General features: G+C 40.1%; 2 protein-coding genes across 4 annotated transcripts in view; one reads left to right on the top strand and one right to left on the bottom strand.

The window, feature by feature from the left end:
• rmdn2 (regulator of microtubule dynamics 2) overlaps positions 1-13,114 on the top strand; it is a 38,317-nt gene extending 25,203 nt beyond the window's left edge. For all 3 annotated transcript variants that reach the window (XM_087850357.1, XM_087850356.1, XM_087850358.1), the window contains exons 6-11: positions 4,507-4,582; positions 5,123-5,200; positions 7,206-7,304; positions 9,100-9,153; positions 9,261-9,341; positions 10,620-13,114. In XM_087850357.1, coding sequence (XP_087706483.1) covers positions 4,507-4,582; positions 5,123-5,200; positions 7,206-7,304; positions 9,100-9,153; positions 9,261-9,341; positions 10,620-10,673 — 442 coding nt within the window. In that variant the 3' untranslated portion in view covers positions 10,674-13,114. The remainder of the gene's footprint in view (positions 1-4,506; positions 4,583-5,122; positions 5,201-7,205; positions 7,305-9,099; positions 9,154-9,260; positions 9,342-10,619) is intronic.
• A 1,934-nt stretch (positions 13,115-15,048) lies between these two features.
• Positions 15,049-19,557, bottom strand: cyp1b1 (cytochrome P450, family 1, subfamily B, polypeptide 1). Its single transcript, XM_006799035.3, has 3 exons — positions 19,219-19,557; positions 18,109-19,113; positions 15,049-17,476 (listed from the first exon to the last, which is right to left on the bottom strand). The coding sequence occupies exons 1-3, from the start codon at positions 19,233-19,235 to the stop codon at positions 16,885-16,887; spliced, it is 1,614 nt and encodes a 537-aa protein (XP_006799098.2). The 5' UTR covers positions 19,236-19,557; the 3' UTR covers positions 15,049-16,884.
• Positions 19,558-20,159: the final 602 nt, after the last annotated feature.

Genomic DNA, 20,159 nt, shown 5'->3' with positions numbered 1-20,159 from the left:
TAGCCATTGTGTCTATTTACAGGGCTAATGTATTGACCACGTGTATGACATTAGATGAATGCATACGCATACGTGTGGGGCTTTGGGGACATTGAGCGTGGAGGCCGGTTTGTGTAATCTGACTGACGGGAGGCGTGATGGCATTCTTGTATCTCTGGCTTTGTATATAGGTGCATTTTCATTGATCCAAAGTAAATCCCCGACTTTAGAGCCTCACTGATGATACAAAGACCCACGGATTAAGCAGGGAGACAGAGGAGGACAGGAGGATGGAGTAACTTTGAACTTTGCAATGACAACCCTAATTTTAAACACGTGCCTCATAATTGGTGGCAGCACTGTGCTGTGTTCCCAGCAGCCTTGGAAAGCCTGTGTCTGCTTAAACTTCACACCTCTTTGTACACCGTTGGAACACTTATCGTGCCATGAATTCCGACTCCCACGCATAGAAAAACAAAATCAACTAATTTTGTCTTGGGCAAACTCGCATCCTCTCACACAGGCTAGCCTAAATTCCTCAAGTTTCTCCTCCTGTTTCTGTACAGCTTTTAGTCTGAACAGGTGCCTGATGGTGTAAAGTTCAATGAGCTCTGTGTGTTTGGATGTGAAAGTCAATCTGCTGCTTCTTCCATGCAGCTGAGACTTGGGGCTTTTTGCCAAGTATAGTCGGTGATGTCATTGAGTCTGTTAACAACGTGGGCTTGCACAATTAAGAGCTCTGTCCTCCTGTTATTGTACTCTTTCCTGATTCCTTTTTCTTTTCTTGCCTTAGAGACTCAAATATGAGATAGAATTTCAACTATCAGTAAAAATGAAAGGATAAACAACAGCAGGTAGGCCCTGAGGGCAAACGCACCTTTGTACACCTTCGCATCTAATTTCCTCATACACTCCTTCCACTTACCCTCTGCCCACACTCCACTGAGGATCTGGTGCATTTCAATCCTGTTTTCACAGAGTGACAATAAACCCCAAAATGCCACACTTGATCTCCTGTATGGTGTTTGCAGATTCTAACACAGACAGACATCTGCTTACTTCCCACAGTCCAGCTGCTGGTCCAATAATGGTCCAATAATTAGCTACTGTACCAATTATTTTCTTGGGGAATGTGTGTGTTAGTAAACACTGTTTGAATTGCTCCATGCTGAATGTTGGTGTTAATCATTGAGTGGGAGGCTGAAATATGTCTTTGCAGTAATCTGAATGTTGGGCAATCTTTCCCACAGCTGTCACCTGGGAAATAATTGATCTTAGTTGCTCTTCTTTGGTTGTATTTGGTCTCCTCGTGTTATTACTGTCTAGATTTATTGCATTTAATCACATCAGCATATTGCAACACGTACATAATGCATGTACGTCATTAGAGCCCATTAGACTTTTTGATCTACGTATTTGTAGATGGATTTTCATGGTTAATTATTATTGTCTAAAAGTATTTCAAAAATTGCTGCCACAATGTCAAAACATTGCTTTATAGTTTAATCATAGCAGAATTTAATTTACAGAGATTGGGTAACAAACACCAAAACAGCAAATCCTCATGTTGAGACGCTGAAGCAATGACATTCTATTTATAAATTTACAAAAAATATCAAATTGTTGAATTTATTTAATCCATTCAAGAGATTTGAGACATTTTATACAGGAGCAATCTACACACATAGCACACACACCTTTATTTTTCAGTACTTCAAGTAGTTTTCAGGAATAGTACTCCATATTTCTTACAGGACATTCAAAGCTCTGTCTTGTTGGTTGCCTTTTTGTTCTGTTTGGGATCATTGGGCATTGTGGATGAAAATTTGTCAATAATTTAGTCCATGCCAGAGCCTCCACTATGTTTTCGAGCTGTAAACACTCACTGTTGTATCTCTCCACTGACCATCTCCATCTATTCTGGTTACAATTTGAACCAAAAACTTCATATTTGGATTCATCACTCCATAAAACATGTTGCAACTGATTTTAAGACAAGTTATTGTTTGATTAACCATCGTTCAACCTTTGCTCCGTGTTTCCTTTCCTTAAGAATCACTCTTTGAACGCTGCTTCTCCTCTGAGACCTTTATTGATACGGCTTCAGTCAACAGTAGATGGATAAAATGAAGGGCCAGATGGCTCTCTCAGGCCCTGTGTCAGTGTCTCCCAGTTCTTAAGGACATGACTTTGAGTTACTGTTTAGTTTTCAGGTAATACCCCTTTAAGAATCATCTTAATGGTGTAAAATAAATATCCTAAGCCTGTCAAACTCTGTGGCATTTTTTTATAGATGATCAGCTAAAGAAATTGGAACAAATTAAGTGTTTTTGCAACAGGATGGTAGAAACAAAGTGCCTAAAGATGCAATTTAAAATTGTTCTTTGCTAAGTTGTCTGTTATCTGTAGACTCAACACTGGGTTCTTCTTTTTTTTTGTGCCTGAACGATTCATAGGTCACCGTTGAGCATCTTAAAAAGCAAGGGAGAAAAAAAATGGTCCGTTATAAGGAGAAACCTTTGCTTTAACTCTTTGCTAACAGTGAACCATTAAATACTGTGAGCAGCTTTTAGCTACTAATTTACTTTTTTTTTTAAGTGAAACGGTCACGTGCAAACCAACTGTGTCGTGGCTTGGTTTCCTATCTGCAGATATTTAGTTGCCAGGCAAAGATTTGCTCAAAGCATTTACATCCAGCTGTGTGTTTTCATTGGAAGCCAGGCAGCACAACTGCAGACAGATAGCATCTCTGCTCCTCTGATGTTGTAGAGCGCTCCACTCATCAAGCGCCAACCAGTGGGCGCATGGGCACACCCTGCTCCACTTAAGAAAAATAAACACGTCTTTTTTGTTTAAAATTACATCTGCCCGTGTTTGGCCAATTTAAAGCATTTAAAAGTGATGTGATTAACGCGTGTCTCATCTCTGACAATTTTCCAGTAAGTGTGAGTAGTTCGTGTGAAGATTCATGTTTTATGATGTTTCATCCAACCATAACCACAATGATTGTGAATTTATTTTCATCAGATACCGATCAGATAATAGTTGGAACATTCTCAGCTGAATGAAATCTCCTCGTTTGCTCATAAGATTAATCTTTCTGCCGTCATGATCTTAATTTAGTAATTACCTGCTAATCGTGTAGTATACTCTGCAGTTTACTTCATAGCCCCATCATTTCATTATACTGTGCTAAAAAAAATCTACTCACACATACCAGACACCGTAGTACACACGTACAGTTGTAGATTCCATCTCCCATCACCGCCACCATGTCAGGCGACGCTGTCAGATGACCTTTGTACACAGTGATCCTTCATATAACAAGGTGTTTATGTTGCTCGGTGGTGTTTGACAGAGTACCAGCAGGATTAAAGCAGCCGTGCAGTGAAAAGGCTTTGATCAGCTCACTCCTCTCCTCTCCGAACCCTCGGCGTCATGCTGACTTACAGATCCCAGAGCTGAAATCGCCCTTTGTTTCGCTTCCACCTGCCCACTGGTCCAAGGCCAGCGTATTAATTAGAGAGCGGGGGAATAAGGTGGAGCAGCTTATCTTTGCTGGTGCTGTCTAATGAGGAGTCTTTCCACAGACTACTGAGTATGGTGGGTTTTTTGGAGGCCCTTTGGTTGTTAGTGACCCAAAGAAAATGTGGTGTGACTGTGAGGTGCTGCTGACCATCTCTGTGCTTCTCACCGCCGCCTGCAAAATATCATTGTTTAACTTCTGTTTTGTCAGAACCGGGGAACCGAGATTGCCTGATGCTGCCATTGTTTTGCTTAAAATCCAAATTGTGTGAAAAGCTAAAGATGTTAGAGGTTAGGTTTTCCTTTTAAGGCTAGTTTCCTTTCAATCTGGTAAAGAATGTATAGAAACTGAGTTTTGCTGCCAATAAACCACACAACCTTTACAACAATAACTACATTTTACACCTGAATTTAGTCATGGCCCCTCTGTTGTTTAGAAACTTGTACTATGCCTGAAGAAGCACCAAGCACAGAGAGCCAAGGCTCAAGTTGCAGTGTTATAGCACAGTGGTGTGTGGTGTGATAAATGTCCCAGTTGCATGGATGGTTTACGCAATAAAAACAAATACAGAATATAATTAATAAAAATATGCAGTTTGGATCCTAGGATCTGGCTGTTTTCATTCCATTTATATATTTATAAGGGTAGAATGGTAATTGTAAAACTTATTTCAGCACCACCTCAAGTGTTTGGGTCTGAGTGTTGGATGACCTGGAAGCACTTTATGAACTTTCATGTTTCCAGAACTCAAAGGTTTTTATTGCACACAACAAATTTGGTGCCAAATAATAAATAAGCAGAAGGGTTAAAAGAATTGCCAATACGGTTCCTGCAACCTCAGCTCCTCGAACCCTTAATGATATCATACAGGCTTGAAAACATTAAATATTAATTTGCTGTTTGGTACGATTTGTTTGTTTAGGGTTATTTGGGCTGTTTCTTCACGTAGCTTGTTTAAGAGTAGGATGGCCTGAACCTCTAATAGCAGTGTCTCCCCACAGGTATGCCATCATGTGTGGAATTATGGCCGAATATGACACCATCCAAAACAAGATAAAGAACGGATACGTCTTTAAGGTAAGGCATGTGAACGGAGAGCTAGTTTTGACCTTGCAAATTCTTGGAATGGTCAAATAATAATATAATGCAAACAATGCATTATACATCTATTTATGCATATTGGGCATTGCATTCTCCATGTGCTTAGGCTAAAGAGGAATGGTCATTTTCACAGTTTAAGCCAATAAGACCCTCCTACGGTCATTAAGTTGCATCAGATAGAGTGTGGAACAGCAGCACGTAGCGTTTAATCTTCTGTTAGCAGCCTCTAGCAAACACTGTTTGCCCTCAAAACTCTTTGACAGGTGAAAGTGAGAGATAGAGCCCTGGAGAGGGAAGATATTAAAAAAAACAAAACAGAAGAAGAATGGAAAGAACGAGGGAGGGTGCGTGAGAGCCAGGAGTGTGTGGTAGCTCGACTAGATCGCGTGTGTGAGAGGTGTTTGTGAAATACTTGTGGGTTGGTGAAGCAGGACAGATCAGGTCAGAACAGAAGGCGGTGCAGCTGTGCTATGAATCAACAGTGAAAATCTTCTCTCTGTCTGCTTCTTTTCTCAGGATCATCTGGATAAAGCCATTGAGCTGAAGCCGCAGGACCCGCTGTCCTACTACCTTCTGGGCCGCTGGTGCTACGCTGTATGTGACCAGTACAGCACATCTCTATCTCTGCTCAACATGATGTACATTTATGAAGGCTAGCTGTCTGCGTGGCCTCCCACCTCCCTATGCTAACCCACCCACGGTTTCCCCTCATTCATTTCCACTGTTTAGGTTTCCTCAAGGTTTGTTTTTCCCTCTCCGATATTCACAGAGAGCGCTATGAGAGGTTATGGGAGGTTAACACCATCCATTGTTAGCTTTAAATCAGATTGTGCCAGGGAGATAATTTCATCCTGTTTCTGTTTGGCTCGTGTTCGCTCAGTAGCTGCAGTCATTTGGGATGCAGCACGTGATTGTTTCTGTAACTGTCTAGTCTTTTCAGAAACGCACGTAACATGATGAATTGCTGTTGTTTAGATCGAAATTTCCAGACGTTCTGCTTTTGACGGTTCCTGTTGTTTTATGAGCTGCTCATAACACCTGATATTTTCAGGGGTTGTATTTTACGGGCTGTCTACGGGGCATTCATGTTAAACAATGACCTACTGTTCACGTTCAGCCAGCATCTCTGTTTGAAATTTCCTGATGTTGCCAGAGCAATTCTACACCTGGAGTTAGATACGGCTCTGATGACTGTGTGAGGCAAACATATTACATGTTTGGCTCAAGCTGCTGCTGGCTAGTGACATTCTTCTGCAAAAGGTGTCAGTAGCAGAGCAGAAGTGGACGGGGGTGCCCGTTGTCATGGAAATACTAATAAAATAACAGGAAATTGGCTGTAAGAGTTCTGAAAAATGATATGTAACCAGTCCTGCTGGTAAATGGGTGCAGATTATTTTAATTTATGTTTTAACTGTTACATTTCTTCATATTTGTTCAGAGATGTCATTTCTATTACATGTTGTATATATCAGAGTCAAATGAGACCATTTGTTTTGGTCTGAGATGCTGCTGTTTTATACATTATCCAGGGTGTTTTGGATGTCACATACTGAACATCAACATTACCTAAACAGCTCAAGAGATGGCAGCAATACAGCTGTGGTCATACGTTTACATACAATCATCACTGGCATGAATGTCAGGGTCATTTTCTCTAGATTGTACAACATTCGTCTTTAATAACTCTAAAAATTAAGAATTGTGTGCGCAAGTTTGACTTTATTCTAGATTTCTATGATCCACATAGGGTCAAAGTTATAAATATTGGCTCACATGTATACATATATACGTATATTACTAAGTGTTCTTTAGAAGTTTGTACCTAGACCTAATTCTTTTGGGGGGGGGGGGGGGGGTGTTTTTATTTGTTTGTTTGTTATGTCAAAAATCAGAGGATGTGTGAAAGTTTGTGAAAGTTTAATTGCCTTTGTTATTCACAACAGTTCTTCAATTTTTATTCACTGTCAGAAAATAGGCTTTTAAATATTAGCTACAAGGGGCAGTGATGCACTGCTTTTTATGGCTCAGTCACACGAGTCAAAACTGGATGGAAATTTTTTGCCTTTCTTGCAAAGATTTTCACATTAAAGTTTTAGAATCAGACAAAGATAGATGAGCTGAAACATTTAAGTGTGAAAATGTGGAAAAAAATAAGGTGAAAATACTTTTTCCACCACTGTACATTCAGAGTTTAGTCGGATCCTGATAGGTGTGAAACAGAAATTCATCCACAAATAGTGACACAATCGCTGCAAAATAAGAGCGGCCCACAGAAACCCTGCTTTTACATAGAAATATAACTAGAATACAACATGCTGGCAACAAGAGTTCAGTCCCCTATTGCAAAGAGACATTATGCAGATGAGTTGTTAGAATAGTGGCAAAGATTTGCCATTTTATCACATTTAATCGTCATGTCGTAAACAGATTACATGTAAAGATTAATTCAACCAATTCAGCTGCAAACTGAAATTAGACTGACTCCAACTTGTTACTATTTCATCACTGACTTGATGCCTTTGACTGTAGCATTACCCCTCTCATCCATTAATGTTAAGCCAAGGTGGCCAATCTTCTGATTGGTGATGTTTGTTTTCAGGTGTCTCAGTTATCGTGGATTGAGAGAAAAGTTGCTTCAACTCTGTTTGGAGAACCACCAAGCGCCACAGTTGAAGACGCATTGAAGAATTTCCTTAAGGTACTGGTGTTTTGTTTCTTAAGCTATTCTGCGATGTAATGCTTCATTTATGTATATATATATATATATATATATATATATATATTTATTTATTTTTTTTAACCAATAGATTATGCTTGAAGCAATATGCTGTCCACACCTGAATAAAGTGTTTGAGGCAAAGTCAGAGAGTGGGGTGAAACACGATGAAACAATCATTTCTGAGCACAAACGATGGGCGTAGCCGTCTGAGGTTTAAAGTTTACCAAGAAAGTTAAGCACATTGAACTAAAGTGCATAAAGTAGGCATGATGGTTATATGTAATATTCAGTCCATGTCCTCAAACCAAGAAGTGAGACTTATTTCTTATCCAGTGGTTTATGTTTTTGTACTTTTTAACTGAATGCTTGTTCTGACCTCAGTTATGAAACATGTAAATCACACCCCTGTTTAACTTGTGCTACGTTGCAATTTGCCTGCAGGTTGCATCTGTTCCCTGTTTTTAAAGCCCAAACCCTCTGTATTTAGAAAGGCTTAATCTCTGTTCCTACATTGGAAATGTTTATGTAGTGGGGCAAATTACTTTTGCTTTTGGCCAATATTCCTATGCATTCCTCATCTTCATGTCTTCTAGACCATAAGCTTGATTCAGGTGGTCACAGTTACAACATGTCACCAGTGACCTGGAGAAGCTTTAACTAAAGCATTATACATCTCCCCAGCTTTGCTAGAGCTTAGTGTAGAGATGTGGCTCCGTTCTTGACATATTTAATGCTGCAGACTAAACTTGTTACTCCTTCTGTGTGAAGATCGAATTCTCAGAATGAAAGCAAGCTCTGTGAAACCAAAACATTCATGTGTAGTCCAAAAGCACACGCTTCAGTTAGTAACAGAAGCTGTTATTACAGACGTGAATGAAAGTCGTGACAGCATGGCTTTTATCGTTTTTAGACAGTGATTCTGTCTGTGTGATTAGCTTGACACTCAGTTCAGAGGAATTTGCTGATATGTCTGCTTTTGTCTAAGTATTGAGTTGGAGCGCCTCAACTCAACTGAACAAACCTGCATTGTGTTGCATTGCATACATTTTAATGCAATGCAACACATTTTGAAGTAGCTTAACAGTATATCACTATATCTGTATCAGTGTCTGTATGTAGTCAACAGCTGGCTGTCTTGTGGGATTTTCTGTATTCATATGCTGAATAAAGGATTTGATTGGCTGAATATCACACGTGTACACACGTTAGCTACCATAAGAAAAAAACACAACGAAAAAGCTGCACAGATTAAAATAGATAAAGTCTGGTCTGTCAAAATCTAGTAATAGTTCTGGTGTAGGTCCAGGCTGAATGTTTTTGACCTAATCTATAAACTGTATATAAAAGATGGACGTTTATTTTGTGGACTTTTATTGTGGTGCCTTATTTGTGACTCCAGCATGTGTTTAGTTGTTTGTTTCTTTCACAGTAGACATGTTGGTATTCGAAGTCAACGTTTGTTCTTGGGACTTCTCATTGATTACTAGCTCTGGTTAGCTAATGGGGAAAAGACTTAAGAGGTCAAAACTGTTTTAACAGGTTTTAAAAGTATTTTATTTCTTCTCTGAAATTGGACATGGGCTCATGTGGTGTCTTTGGGGATTGAATTCCTTTTGGTGCTGCCTCTAACCTCTTTTTTTTTTTTTTTTTTTTTTTTGCACTTGCACTTTAGCTTTTTATTTCTATGCTACAAATGTTAGCATCTTTTGCGGTCGTTGGAAAACTATATCTAACTAAGTCTTGTGAAACTTTTCTTGTCTGTGTTTTTAACCAGGTCGAGGAGCTCCATCCAGCTTATTCTAAACTCAACTATGTGTTTCTGGCTAAGGTTAGTACTGGACATGTCAGTACTTGGATTGTGAAATATAAACCATTTTACAGGATGCTAATAGGACAAAACAGTCGTTTGACAGTTCTGGGTCTTTTCTTTGATAGTGCTACAAAGACTTGGGCCAGTGCGAAAAGGCTAAGAAGATGTGTCAAGCTGCTTGTTCAATGAGTGCTGAATCCAAAGAGGTACACTTCAGGACCGTCTGTATTCAGATCTGTTTGTTTTTGCCTCATCTAATCCAGCTAGCAAGAACGCATCATAGCTAGGGATGGGTATTGATAAGATTTTCACGATTCCGATTCCATTTTCGATTCTGTTTAACGATTCGATTCTTTATCGATTCTCTTATCGATTCTTTATCGATTCTTTTTTAAAACAAAGGAGAACACTAAGGTTGATTAGCTTAGAACTTTGTTTTATATCTTCTCTTTGAACAGGATAGAAATTTAGGAGTAGCATGGCCTTACAAACCCAACAGTGAGATCTTAAGAGATCCTTAAGAGATCCAGCCTATGGCTCTTCAATGGGGTGTCACAGGGTCCCCGGGGAAAAAAATTGTAAATGTAAAATAATAAAATAAATATTCTTCTGTAGCAATAACAAAGTGTAACATAAAGTATTCTGTAGCAATTACACAAGAATATCCAGTAATGTCCCTGCCTACAATTAAACACATTCACTTACCGAAAATCGGGGGCACCTGCTGTGGCAAATGAGTGCAAGCCTTTGACCACAAACTTAGTCACTGCTCGGTGACATTCGTCTATCCTGGCCTGAAAGGAGACGTAAACGGTAGACTGCAGCGAGAACTGCCAGCATCTGAGCCAGACTCTGTCTCTCTCATCATGGTCACCTAAATGCACAGTAATGGCAGGTTTGGTAATAAGGCAGATCGCGCTAACATAATATGCACTGTTAGTTGATTATTTACCTGCCGCATTAACGGGAGAGGACGTGCAAACGTTACCGCTGCCGCTGGGCTGAGATTCACGAGTCCGGAGCGGAATTAAAAACACGACATTCATTTAAGGTTATCGTGTGTTTTGCGAGCAAATGCTTTTGCATATTCATAGTGTTTCCTCCCTTAAATGAAATATCTACTTGCAAGTATTGCAAGTTGCCCTGTTGTCATCCGTTCTCGTAAAGTATGACCAAACTTTGTAGCGTTTGAGCCGCTTAGGCGCCGTGTTTCCTGCCAGGTAAATGACGCTCCGCAACGTGGTGACGTCATTCAGCAGTGTACCAGGGGCATGGAGAAAAGTTGTCGACTGGAATCGATACGAGAATCGTTTGCGAAAATGGCAAACAATTCCAAGGAATTGAAACAGTGGGAACCAGATATCAAAAAGAACCGGTTTTCGATACCCATCCCTAATCATAGCCTGCTGTAATATGCAAATTAAACCAAGATATTTAACTGTTTGAAGGTGTTACTCATTCAGTATCATATGTTTTACCTTCAGAATGAAGAGGCACAAAAGGAGCTGAGTTTACTGTGCCCAGCACTTGGAGTGTGACAGCAGAATAAAGGTTTTTGGGAATCAGTTTGCGAGTACTGCAGCTGCATGTGATAGACCATCGTGTTATTTCACTCTGTGAGTGTAGATAGCGCCCGTGGGTGTAAAAGGCTACTGCATCCAGATCATCTGTTGTACCTTTCCAGTCATATTTGTATTATGAAATTTTTAAAAGTAGAAACCAATCATCATAAAGGATTCCAGCTAAATGAGTGAGCTAAACCAGCTTTCTTCAGTTTATAGCAGTGCGTAGCAGACATGCTCTGAGGTCTGATTGCTCTGATAGGAAACTTAATTCCAGTGTGTCTCAGGTTGATAACACAGACCTGTCGCCTTTTGGGAAAGTGACAAACAGGGTTTGTTGTTCCGTCCTATCACATCAGACAATGACGCACCCAAACATTTTGCATTGCTGTGACCACCGAACGGCCACCACCACCCTCCCGATACAAACCAGCAGTAATAGTCTCTTTTAACATTCACATGCAGACTTTATGAGATGATTTTCTCACAGATATATTCTCTGATCATGACTCAAACTTGTTTACCTCCTGCTCCTCAGTTTCAGTGACAGCAGTACCACCAAATGAAGTGTAGTATTGGACAGCAGTAAGTTCTGTGTGCACACCACACACCTGAAGTCCTGTATTTAATGTGCCCTTTTGCATGTTTGCCAGATCATGGAAAAAATGAAACCATAAATGGTGTCAGTGACTTCCTCTTAATAGATTCAAAGAGCACCTGTACAGGAACACAACAGGTTGTTGTTGTTTTTTTGAACAGAAGCGCCTTTTACTCCAGAGTTCCTATTCCTGGAAGGTTTCCTCCTCTCATAGGTCACCAAAAACATTTGATTTTCCACGCTTTCATTTTTTTTTAACCTTTTAAATTGAGCTCTGACACACTCACATGTGACTAGTTTGAAACATGTTAGGAATTTTTCTGAGTCAGCATTTTTTTTGAGAGCTATGTAACATGTACCACATGAATCAGGAAACCGAAAAGGCGTTTGATGTATATAGAGAGGTGTCGTTACACTGCATATATAGTACACCTTATTGTACTGGTTACTGTGAAATGGATATGTTTCAGTTAATATGGAAAACCAAACCTGACTTGGGATTTGAGGATTGAACAGAACTTAAAAAAACAAATGAATCTGGTGTTCATGTAAAAAGAGTCACTGACAGGAAATCTGAGGGCGTGTTTTGTTTTGTTTTTTTTGACATCAAAAACACAAAAACAACAAAAACCACAGGACTGATGGCTGTCCATTAAAACCAATCAATAATGCCAGATTGCAGACTCGTTGTTTATCATGACACAGCGGTGAATTCCTGGTTGCGTAATGCCACTAAAACATGACCCAATCAGATTGAAATGAAGTTTGAATGTTTCCTTTTATTACTCTTTTACATATTCTCAGCTGTTATTTTTTATTATTATCGCCACTCAATGAAGAAAAACGTGCATATTGATTGAAAATGTCGGTGCTGTTGATACTGGAAATTAGTTTAGGGCTTTTATTTTTTATTTCATTGTATTTTTTAAGTCTACTTACAAAATGAATTATTTAGATTTGTCGCTTCATGTATTTTTCTACCAACACTACAAATGTTTTTCTTTTTTCTAATTCCATAACGAGTTCCTCAAGGTTGTATCGCATCGGATGGAGATTATGCATTATACTTGTGCTGTATTTTAGACAGTGTGTGTTTAATGATTGATGGTACTGGAATCTACAATTAAATCTGTGCAATCCTGATCAAATTTGCCAGCTTGTCTGTCTTGTTTATGTTTTTTGAGGTTTTATTGCTGAGGAGTAAAGTTATGTAAGCTGTAACTTATAATTAAGCTATACAGTGATTTATTTGTTTAGTTTTTTTCTTTTTTCTTGTACTCTAAATTGATCTTAATCCAGAATCAACAGAGTGTAACAAGCTCCTGCTGGAGCCTACATGATTGCGGAGATTGTACATTTTGTGCCAGGGCAATTCGGAGTTTGTTACTGGATCACATTCAGGCTAACTTCCCACCCGCCTAGTCATGTTTCAACTTTTCTTTTCTTTTTCCCCGCAGTAGAGCCATTTTAAAAGGGTGCCTCCCAAGTGAGTACAGGTGTTTGTTTATACAGGAATGAAAACTTCACCTTTCCTGGCTGATTTTATGAGCCTCCTGTGCTCTTTAATCAAAAGTCTGAGTTGAGACAGCTGCAGAAATCACTTACACGTTGGTCTGGATGTGTGTGCACACACTAGCTGTCCATTGTTGCATAACAGATTTATAACCTGTTTGTTATCCAGGAAACTGACGGGCTGTCATTTATGTTTTTGATCATAAAACAGACGTGCAGTTTATCAAACTTTTTGTTTAATGGTTTTGCAGACAGGGTGTTGCATTTAGAAGGTTGGAGGAGTTAAAGAGTCAAACGGGTTACATTTTTTCTTTAGAGTTTATTGCTGGTTTGTTTTCTTTTAGAGAAACTAATGTTTTTTTCTATGACTGAAATGTAAATAAGTGCAGTTCTATGTATATATGTGACCAAGCTTAGCTAGGCTAGTTGTTCTCTGCTGATCCCCTGTCGTCCCACAAGATTCATGTTTGTCCAAACAAGTTTTTATGGACAGCATTTACTTATCTGGTGCTCAACTTATTTACATGTTGTTCAAAGGATAATTTACTATCTATTTGTGCAGTCATGAAAAATAAAACCTTGACAGAACTGTTTGCAGTCCTACGGTAAAACAAGGTACATGCTGTTGTTGCTTCCATGGGAATTAAAAGAGTGATTGGCAGCCAATCGCTGATACTTAAATAATAATTGCACTTAAATAACTAATCATCAGCAAGAGTGAGCACCTCTATAAAAACAGAGTGATTGTATGACATTCCCAGCTCCTCATTATCTTCATTAAATGGTACCTATGCCATTTTGAAGTTGATTAGAGAGTCAAACAAACTTACAGTAAGTTCTTTTAACCCTGTTATAGGCCCAGCTACTTTAGAGCTATAGGTCCATATTTGACCTACATAAATTAGTCTTCAAATCAGGTGTCCCTCCACATTAGAGGACCGCATTTATATAACACTGCAAGTATCACCTTCTTCAAAAATTTCTAAATTGTTTTCATACTTCCTACTGATCTCTGTTCGTGTCTTTATATCTTGACCAATCTGATCTTGTCTTGATCTCAACTTAACCCCTTTATGAAGGTTTTGACCCCTGCTGCTCAGCCTGGTGATAACTTGCTCGGTTAAGATCATCTTAACTTAACCGTGCAGTGTCATTACAGTTCTATCACACCATTCCTAGCAGCGGGCTTCAACAGTTTGGCTGCCTTCTGTCTGAATACCACATCTGTTTTAATCTCACTCACATTCATTCAGATCTCCATATATCCCTCCATTCACAATCTAAGCTCAGCTATGTCTAAGTTACACAACTTGCAGTCAACAGCAGATGGATCTTCTGTGAATGGGCCGCATGTGTACGTGCTTTATCTTCAGCCAATGAAGGATACAAGCTTTCATGCTAATCTTGTTAATGCAGCCTTGACAGGTCTAAGCTGTAATGACATAGGATGCGTCTTAGCGCCACTTCTTGCAATATTTTGAATTTCTTAGCAGGATAAAACCACCACAGCCCTTCTTATTATGGTTTGTGCACACCAAGCTTGTATAGAGCACGCGCCCATCTGTGCAAGGCATGATATTTCTCGTCACCTTCATTCAGTCACCATGCACTTTGGCTGTATGTTTCACTCTCTGTTACTGTACAGAAGAATATTTGCTTCCTTCTGCAGCTTCCTGAAATGCAAGGCGACAGACGATATCAGCCTTCAGTGGGTTACTGCTTTTGTCCCGTCCCTGCAGTTATACCTGAAGTTGCTGTGCAGCTGCACTGGGTGCATTAACCACAATATTGTCCGCTTCTTTGCTCTTTTTTAACTCATTTATCATCTGTCGTCTCATTTTGGCTGAAGAAAGCCCACTGTTTTCCTTCCCATTCAAAAAGATTATGCTTGGAGCATTGCCACACATGACTTCACTGGCACTATTTAGTCTTCAGATTTCACTTTGTATTATTAGAAATGGACAAAGGGTTGCGTGGAGAACGGCATATCAGTAATCAACTACTGTCTGAACTGGCCGTGCACTGGCTAGCTTTCTATAATCATCCAGCTGATCAAGGACAGGATGTTCTGACAGAGTGAGATAAAATGCTGAGAAGGGAAAGGCACCTCGCCAACACTTCTCCTTTGTTCCCACCTGACATGATACCCAGCGAAGGGTCCTTCACTTTCAGAGTGATTTATTAATCAGATTGGATTTATGAGCTTTAAATACAGATTTTTAAATGTTATCATTTCTCCCTTTAAGCTGATTACAACAGAGCCAACTACAAATGTGAAAAACAAAAAGAAATCTTTTTTATTATACAACTGTACAATCTCATTACAGACTAACTCAAGATAACATCACAGCTGCAGCATTACTCAGAAGCATAAAGCACTTTATTGTTACATTAAGCAGAGCTAAATGTCTTGTTTGTGCCAAAAATCTACACAAATGTATATATTTCTATTTTAAAAAACGCATTTGAGGTAAAAGTAATGTAAATTGTTGGATTTGAGGTATTTCTTGACTTTCGTCATGCTTTCGGCTTTAATCTTCAATACTACTTTTGAAACCTACTTTTCTGATCTCATCAAGCGAATAACAGCATCAGTGGAACAAATCCACAGACATCGTGCTTTTCCGCCTGCTGTAAATGCATTAACACCTAAAATCGGTTGGGGTTTTTTTAGCCAGAATTTCATTCAAATGCATCAGCAGCAAGCCAACAAATGCTCAAATCCAAGACTTTACAGTCAGTGTATTAGTCTCCAGTGCTCACACAGCAATTAGATGAGTCTATAAACAAAATTAACAAAGTACTTGTATTGTCTCAAAGCCAATTTCAACAGCATTTCTGTAACAGAAAAATAGGATTTAAAAAAAAGTAAAAGAAATTTGGTTACTGGCAACGTGAGTGTGGAAATCCAAAGAGGACATAACTGGTTCGGTTCATTACTGAAATTTAAACAAAAGGAGAAGCAAATCCCTAATTCAACACTGATCTAATATTAGCTTTATTAACTTTCTCATACATGAACTGGGCAGCAAGAAGAGACAAGTGTTCCCTTCAGCGTGTCTGCTCGGGGTACTCCTTGTTTTCCTCCTTTGCCTCGTTCTTTAAAACAGCATCTACAACAGGTTTCAGAATATAGATGGTATCACGTTAGCACTTAAAAGGTACTATTTGGCTTTTATCAGCCTAATTCCTGAGAATCTACACATATATACCTTATATTAAAACAACAACAACTATGTGTTAGTCAGGTATTTAATATTAGCAGATACGAAGCTTTAGGCTCCGCTATTAGCTTATTTATTGGCAAGATGTCTGACCTTGGCACTTTCTGTTTCGTCACACAAAAATGGATTAACTCCAATCTTTAGTGCTTACCTTCAAATGTCACGTATTTTTGCTTTTACAAGTTCGATATTGCACTGGAAAGGGTTTGGAGCCCTAATTAGGAAAATAAACACAAACACAAAGAATACAGAGAAAAAGACAATTTAAGAGTTTCCTGAAAATCAGATTTTGTTTTTTGTTGGGGGTTTGTTTTTGTTTTTTTTGGTTTTCTTTTATCTGACAGCACAAAAGAACCACACAAAAAAACATCAATAAAACAAATTAACTGACAGCATTAACTTTCTGCTTTTCAGTAAACTGGAACTCAGGTAACCGCAGTGTGACTTGCTTTGAAAGTCCCGTTCACAGCTGGCGATGTGCTGCAGTCCTCTAATCTGATGAATCAAAGGAGTGTGCCTAATTGCTGGCTGGCATGTGAGACTGTTTTTGAAGTTAGATGTGAGATTGATCCAGGTGAGATGGCGTCTACAAGATGTACATCTTCTTTGATTTGGATACCAAGGCTGTTTCTTTCTGGCCCTGATTAGAATAAGTCAGTAATCAAAGGCTGTTAAATCAGTCTCGACTCTGGTACATGAAACATTTTAAACAGTGTATATGAGATCAAAATGCAAAAGCTGTGGCCTGAGATTTCCAGACATTAAATATGGTGCTCAGCCTTAAAACAAAAGCTAAAGTTCTACGTTTTCCTCTGCCTTCGTGTCTTTTAGCACCTTATAGTTTGAGCCTAATTTATTCTTTTGTTTGTGAGTCTGATGAGCGCTGACTGGTAGCTGCTTCCAGCAACTTCATATCATCGCGCACAGACACGGCTACAGAGAAAGGGTGAGGCTTCAGAGTCAGGCCATAGTTGTAGCCCAGTTTCACCGGCACTGCAGGGTCGGCTGTGATGTTGCACTGGTGCGCTATGAGAGCCGTGAGCAGGAACAGCTGCATCTTGGACAGCTCCTCGCCGATGCACCGCCGCTTGCCCAGGGAGAAGAGGAGCACGTTGCTGGTCAAGTCTTTATTCAGCATTCCGCTCTGGTCCAGGAAGCGCTCTGGGTCAAAGATATCTGGCTGGGACCAATTGCTTGGGTCATGGTTGACGGACCACTGGTTGATGAAGATGACTGTGTTCTTTGGTATGGTGTAGCCCATGATGGATGTGTCTGTGGTGGTGGAGTGGGGGATGGTGAGAGGGACGAAACTTGTGAAGCGCATCACCTCGTAGATGAAGGCCATGACATAAGGCAGCTGCTGCTGGTCCTCGATAGCAGGGACACGGCTCCGGTCCACCACTTTGTCCACCTCCTGCTGGAGACGCACCTGTATCTCTGGATGCCTGCAATCACAGGTGAACACACATTTAAGGTGACTACTGCCAGGATAGAAGTTAAACACTCTTGCTGGTGAAAAAAGTGGAATGAAGAATCTTTTTCGTTAGAAAATGGTTTCTGCCGTTAACAACCCCCCCACCCGCCCCCACCTCCAACTAAAATGAGGTTTAATTTAACTGCCTACACCTAGATGCATGACTGGTGACCAGTAGGATGTTAACAGCTTAAATGGATCATGTTAGATAGTCCATGGACACAAGTAGTCCTTGCCACAACTCACGCAGAAATAAAAATAGTGGCTCTGTAATCCAAGCATCCACTGATAAAGGTATCAGGCACAGGACGGATTAAATGGCACTAAAGATTTTAAAACGCTGACTGGGCATTTTGTTCTCTTTCATTCACTGGTGTGAAGTTTCAGCTTATTAGTGCCAGTACACATACACACACATACACACACACACCTCCAGTGGGCTGTTACATAACTCAAATGCAGCTAAACTTCCTCAATTCTGCACAGCCTTAGCAACAAGTTGAAGATAAACTGTCATTCGTCATGCAGTTATTTATCTATATAAATAACTCTTTCTATAAAATCCTTCTTTAAAATGATTAAAAAAAAAAAAATGTTTCTTACTTGACGAGAATGAGGATGATCCACTGTAGGGCAGTCGACAGTGTGTCTTGACTTGCTCCAAACACATCCCCGACTGTGCCGGACACATAGTCTTTCTCAGAAAGTCCCATCTTATCTCGTATTTGGTCCAGCGCCACTATAAAGGCATCAGTCATGTCTCTGATGGTGCTTGAATCGATTGTTTTTCTGTGCTCCACAACTTTATCTCGAATGAATTCATTAAACTCCAGGTTGAGCTTCTTAAAATCTTCAAAGATGGTTTTGATGGGGTTAGGGAAGTACTGCAGCCAGGGCATAACGTCCACTATGCTCCCTGCGCCTACAGTCTTGGTGAACTGGTCGTTCCTCCCCACCACCTGCTGAAACTCCTCATCTTCATGGGAGTACCTCTTCCCAAAGCAAACCGCGCTCATTATATTGGCAGTGGACACCACGACGTAGGTCATGGGCTGGAAGTATTTGTCCTCCTTCGTTTTCCTCAGAAACAGCCGCAGCAGCTCTTTGCCCTCGCTGAGCACGTGATTTTCAAATGTCTTCTTAGTTTGGGGGTTTCCTGTGGAAAACATCCGGACTGTGGACTGGGCCACTTTGCGGTGCACCTTCCACCAGCCCGTGGAGTTGCCAAACGCCATGCTGTTCCCATTGGAGATGTACTGGAAGGAGGTGAAGTCCGGTCTTCCGGAGAAGTGGGAGCCCTGCTTGACCAGCGCCTGTTTGATTGACCCCCCGTTCAGCACCACCACCGTCCGATTGCCGAGCTTGATCTGGAAGACGTCGCCGTATTTTTTCACCATGCGCGTAAAATACAAGTGCGGTGCGTTACCAAGCTGCGGTGCGTTCCCGATGACCGGCCAGGCGAGGGGGCCGGGCGGCCAGGAATGGGACCGCTGCCGACACAGCCACCGAAACAGGTGCAGGGACACCAGCAGAGTCATGCATGTCACTAACAGAGCCCTCGGAGTCGCTGGGCTCACTCCCTCCACTGTCACATCCATGATAGACATGCTGCAGGCAAGACATAAAATCATTGTTAAATGCATGTTTGCAGATTAAAGGCTTGAAATATGATACCCCAATTAAATGGGGTAGAAAAAAGGCATAATTAAATACCTAGTATTTTCCCTCATGGCAAAATATTATATTTTATATTTTTTCTAAAATATTGAATGCGCCTGATCCAAAAAATAAAAAATATATTCTTTAAAATAAAAATTAAAAAAAATCAAACACGTTTCTCTGTGAGCCGAAGGACCGCACTAGAACCTCGACAAATAAAATAATCATTCCAAAAAAAAGAGAGAGAGTCCGGTTAGCGCATATCTCTCACACACAGCCTGATTTAAAGTAACAGACTGTGAGCAGCCTGCTGTGCATCCACAGGCAGTGCAGCAGCTTGTGTGGGAGCTCCGTCCTCTCTGTCCGCAGCCTGCTCATGCTTTGAAGCCCCACAACACCAGGCGAAGTAATTTATCCCCACACAGCGCAACATCACGGCTTTGTTACAGTGGGCAGGTTTGTTGCAAAAGGGTGTCACCCCCACCACCAACACCTCTCTCTCTCTCTCACTGACTCTTTTTCTTTTACTCTCTTTCTTATAAAAGCTCACGCCCAGGCAGCGGGACCTAAACACTACGTTAATTATATGACTGGATATTCTTCTGAGAAAATATAAAAGCAGGACTGCCAGTTACAAGTCCTAAATATAGTTTGCCATCTTCTTCTTATTATTGTTATTATTATTAGTAGTAGTAGTAGTAGTAGTATTACTATCATTACTATTATTACTATTATTATTAATAGTGATAATAATAATACGAGGAATAAGTAGAATAAGTAGAATAAGTAGTCTTTCTATGCGGTATTAAAGAATATGGCTTCAAGTCAAAGTGCTTGTAACGACGTGCGAGTCTGCCTGAGGGAATTATGTAACACCCGACACAGTCTCAGTCTTTTCAAATAATTTATATAGTCCGGACCCGTTAACTGTTAACTGCTACTTTACTTTTTTGTGAAAACATAGTTTTTTAAAAATATTTTATATTGTATTTAAA

The sequence above is a fragment of the Neolamprologus brichardi genome, chromosome 13 (assembly GCF_056152115.1).
Source record: "Neolamprologus brichardi isolate AB-2024 chromosome 13, ASM5615211v1, whole genome shotgun sequence".
Taxonomy (NCBI): Eukaryota; Metazoa; Chordata; class Actinopteri; order Cichliformes; family Cichlidae; genus Neolamprologus; species Neolamprologus brichardi.
The sequence above is the reverse complement of the archived record's forward strand: the minus strand, read 5'-3'. Positions and strand labels throughout refer to the sequence as shown.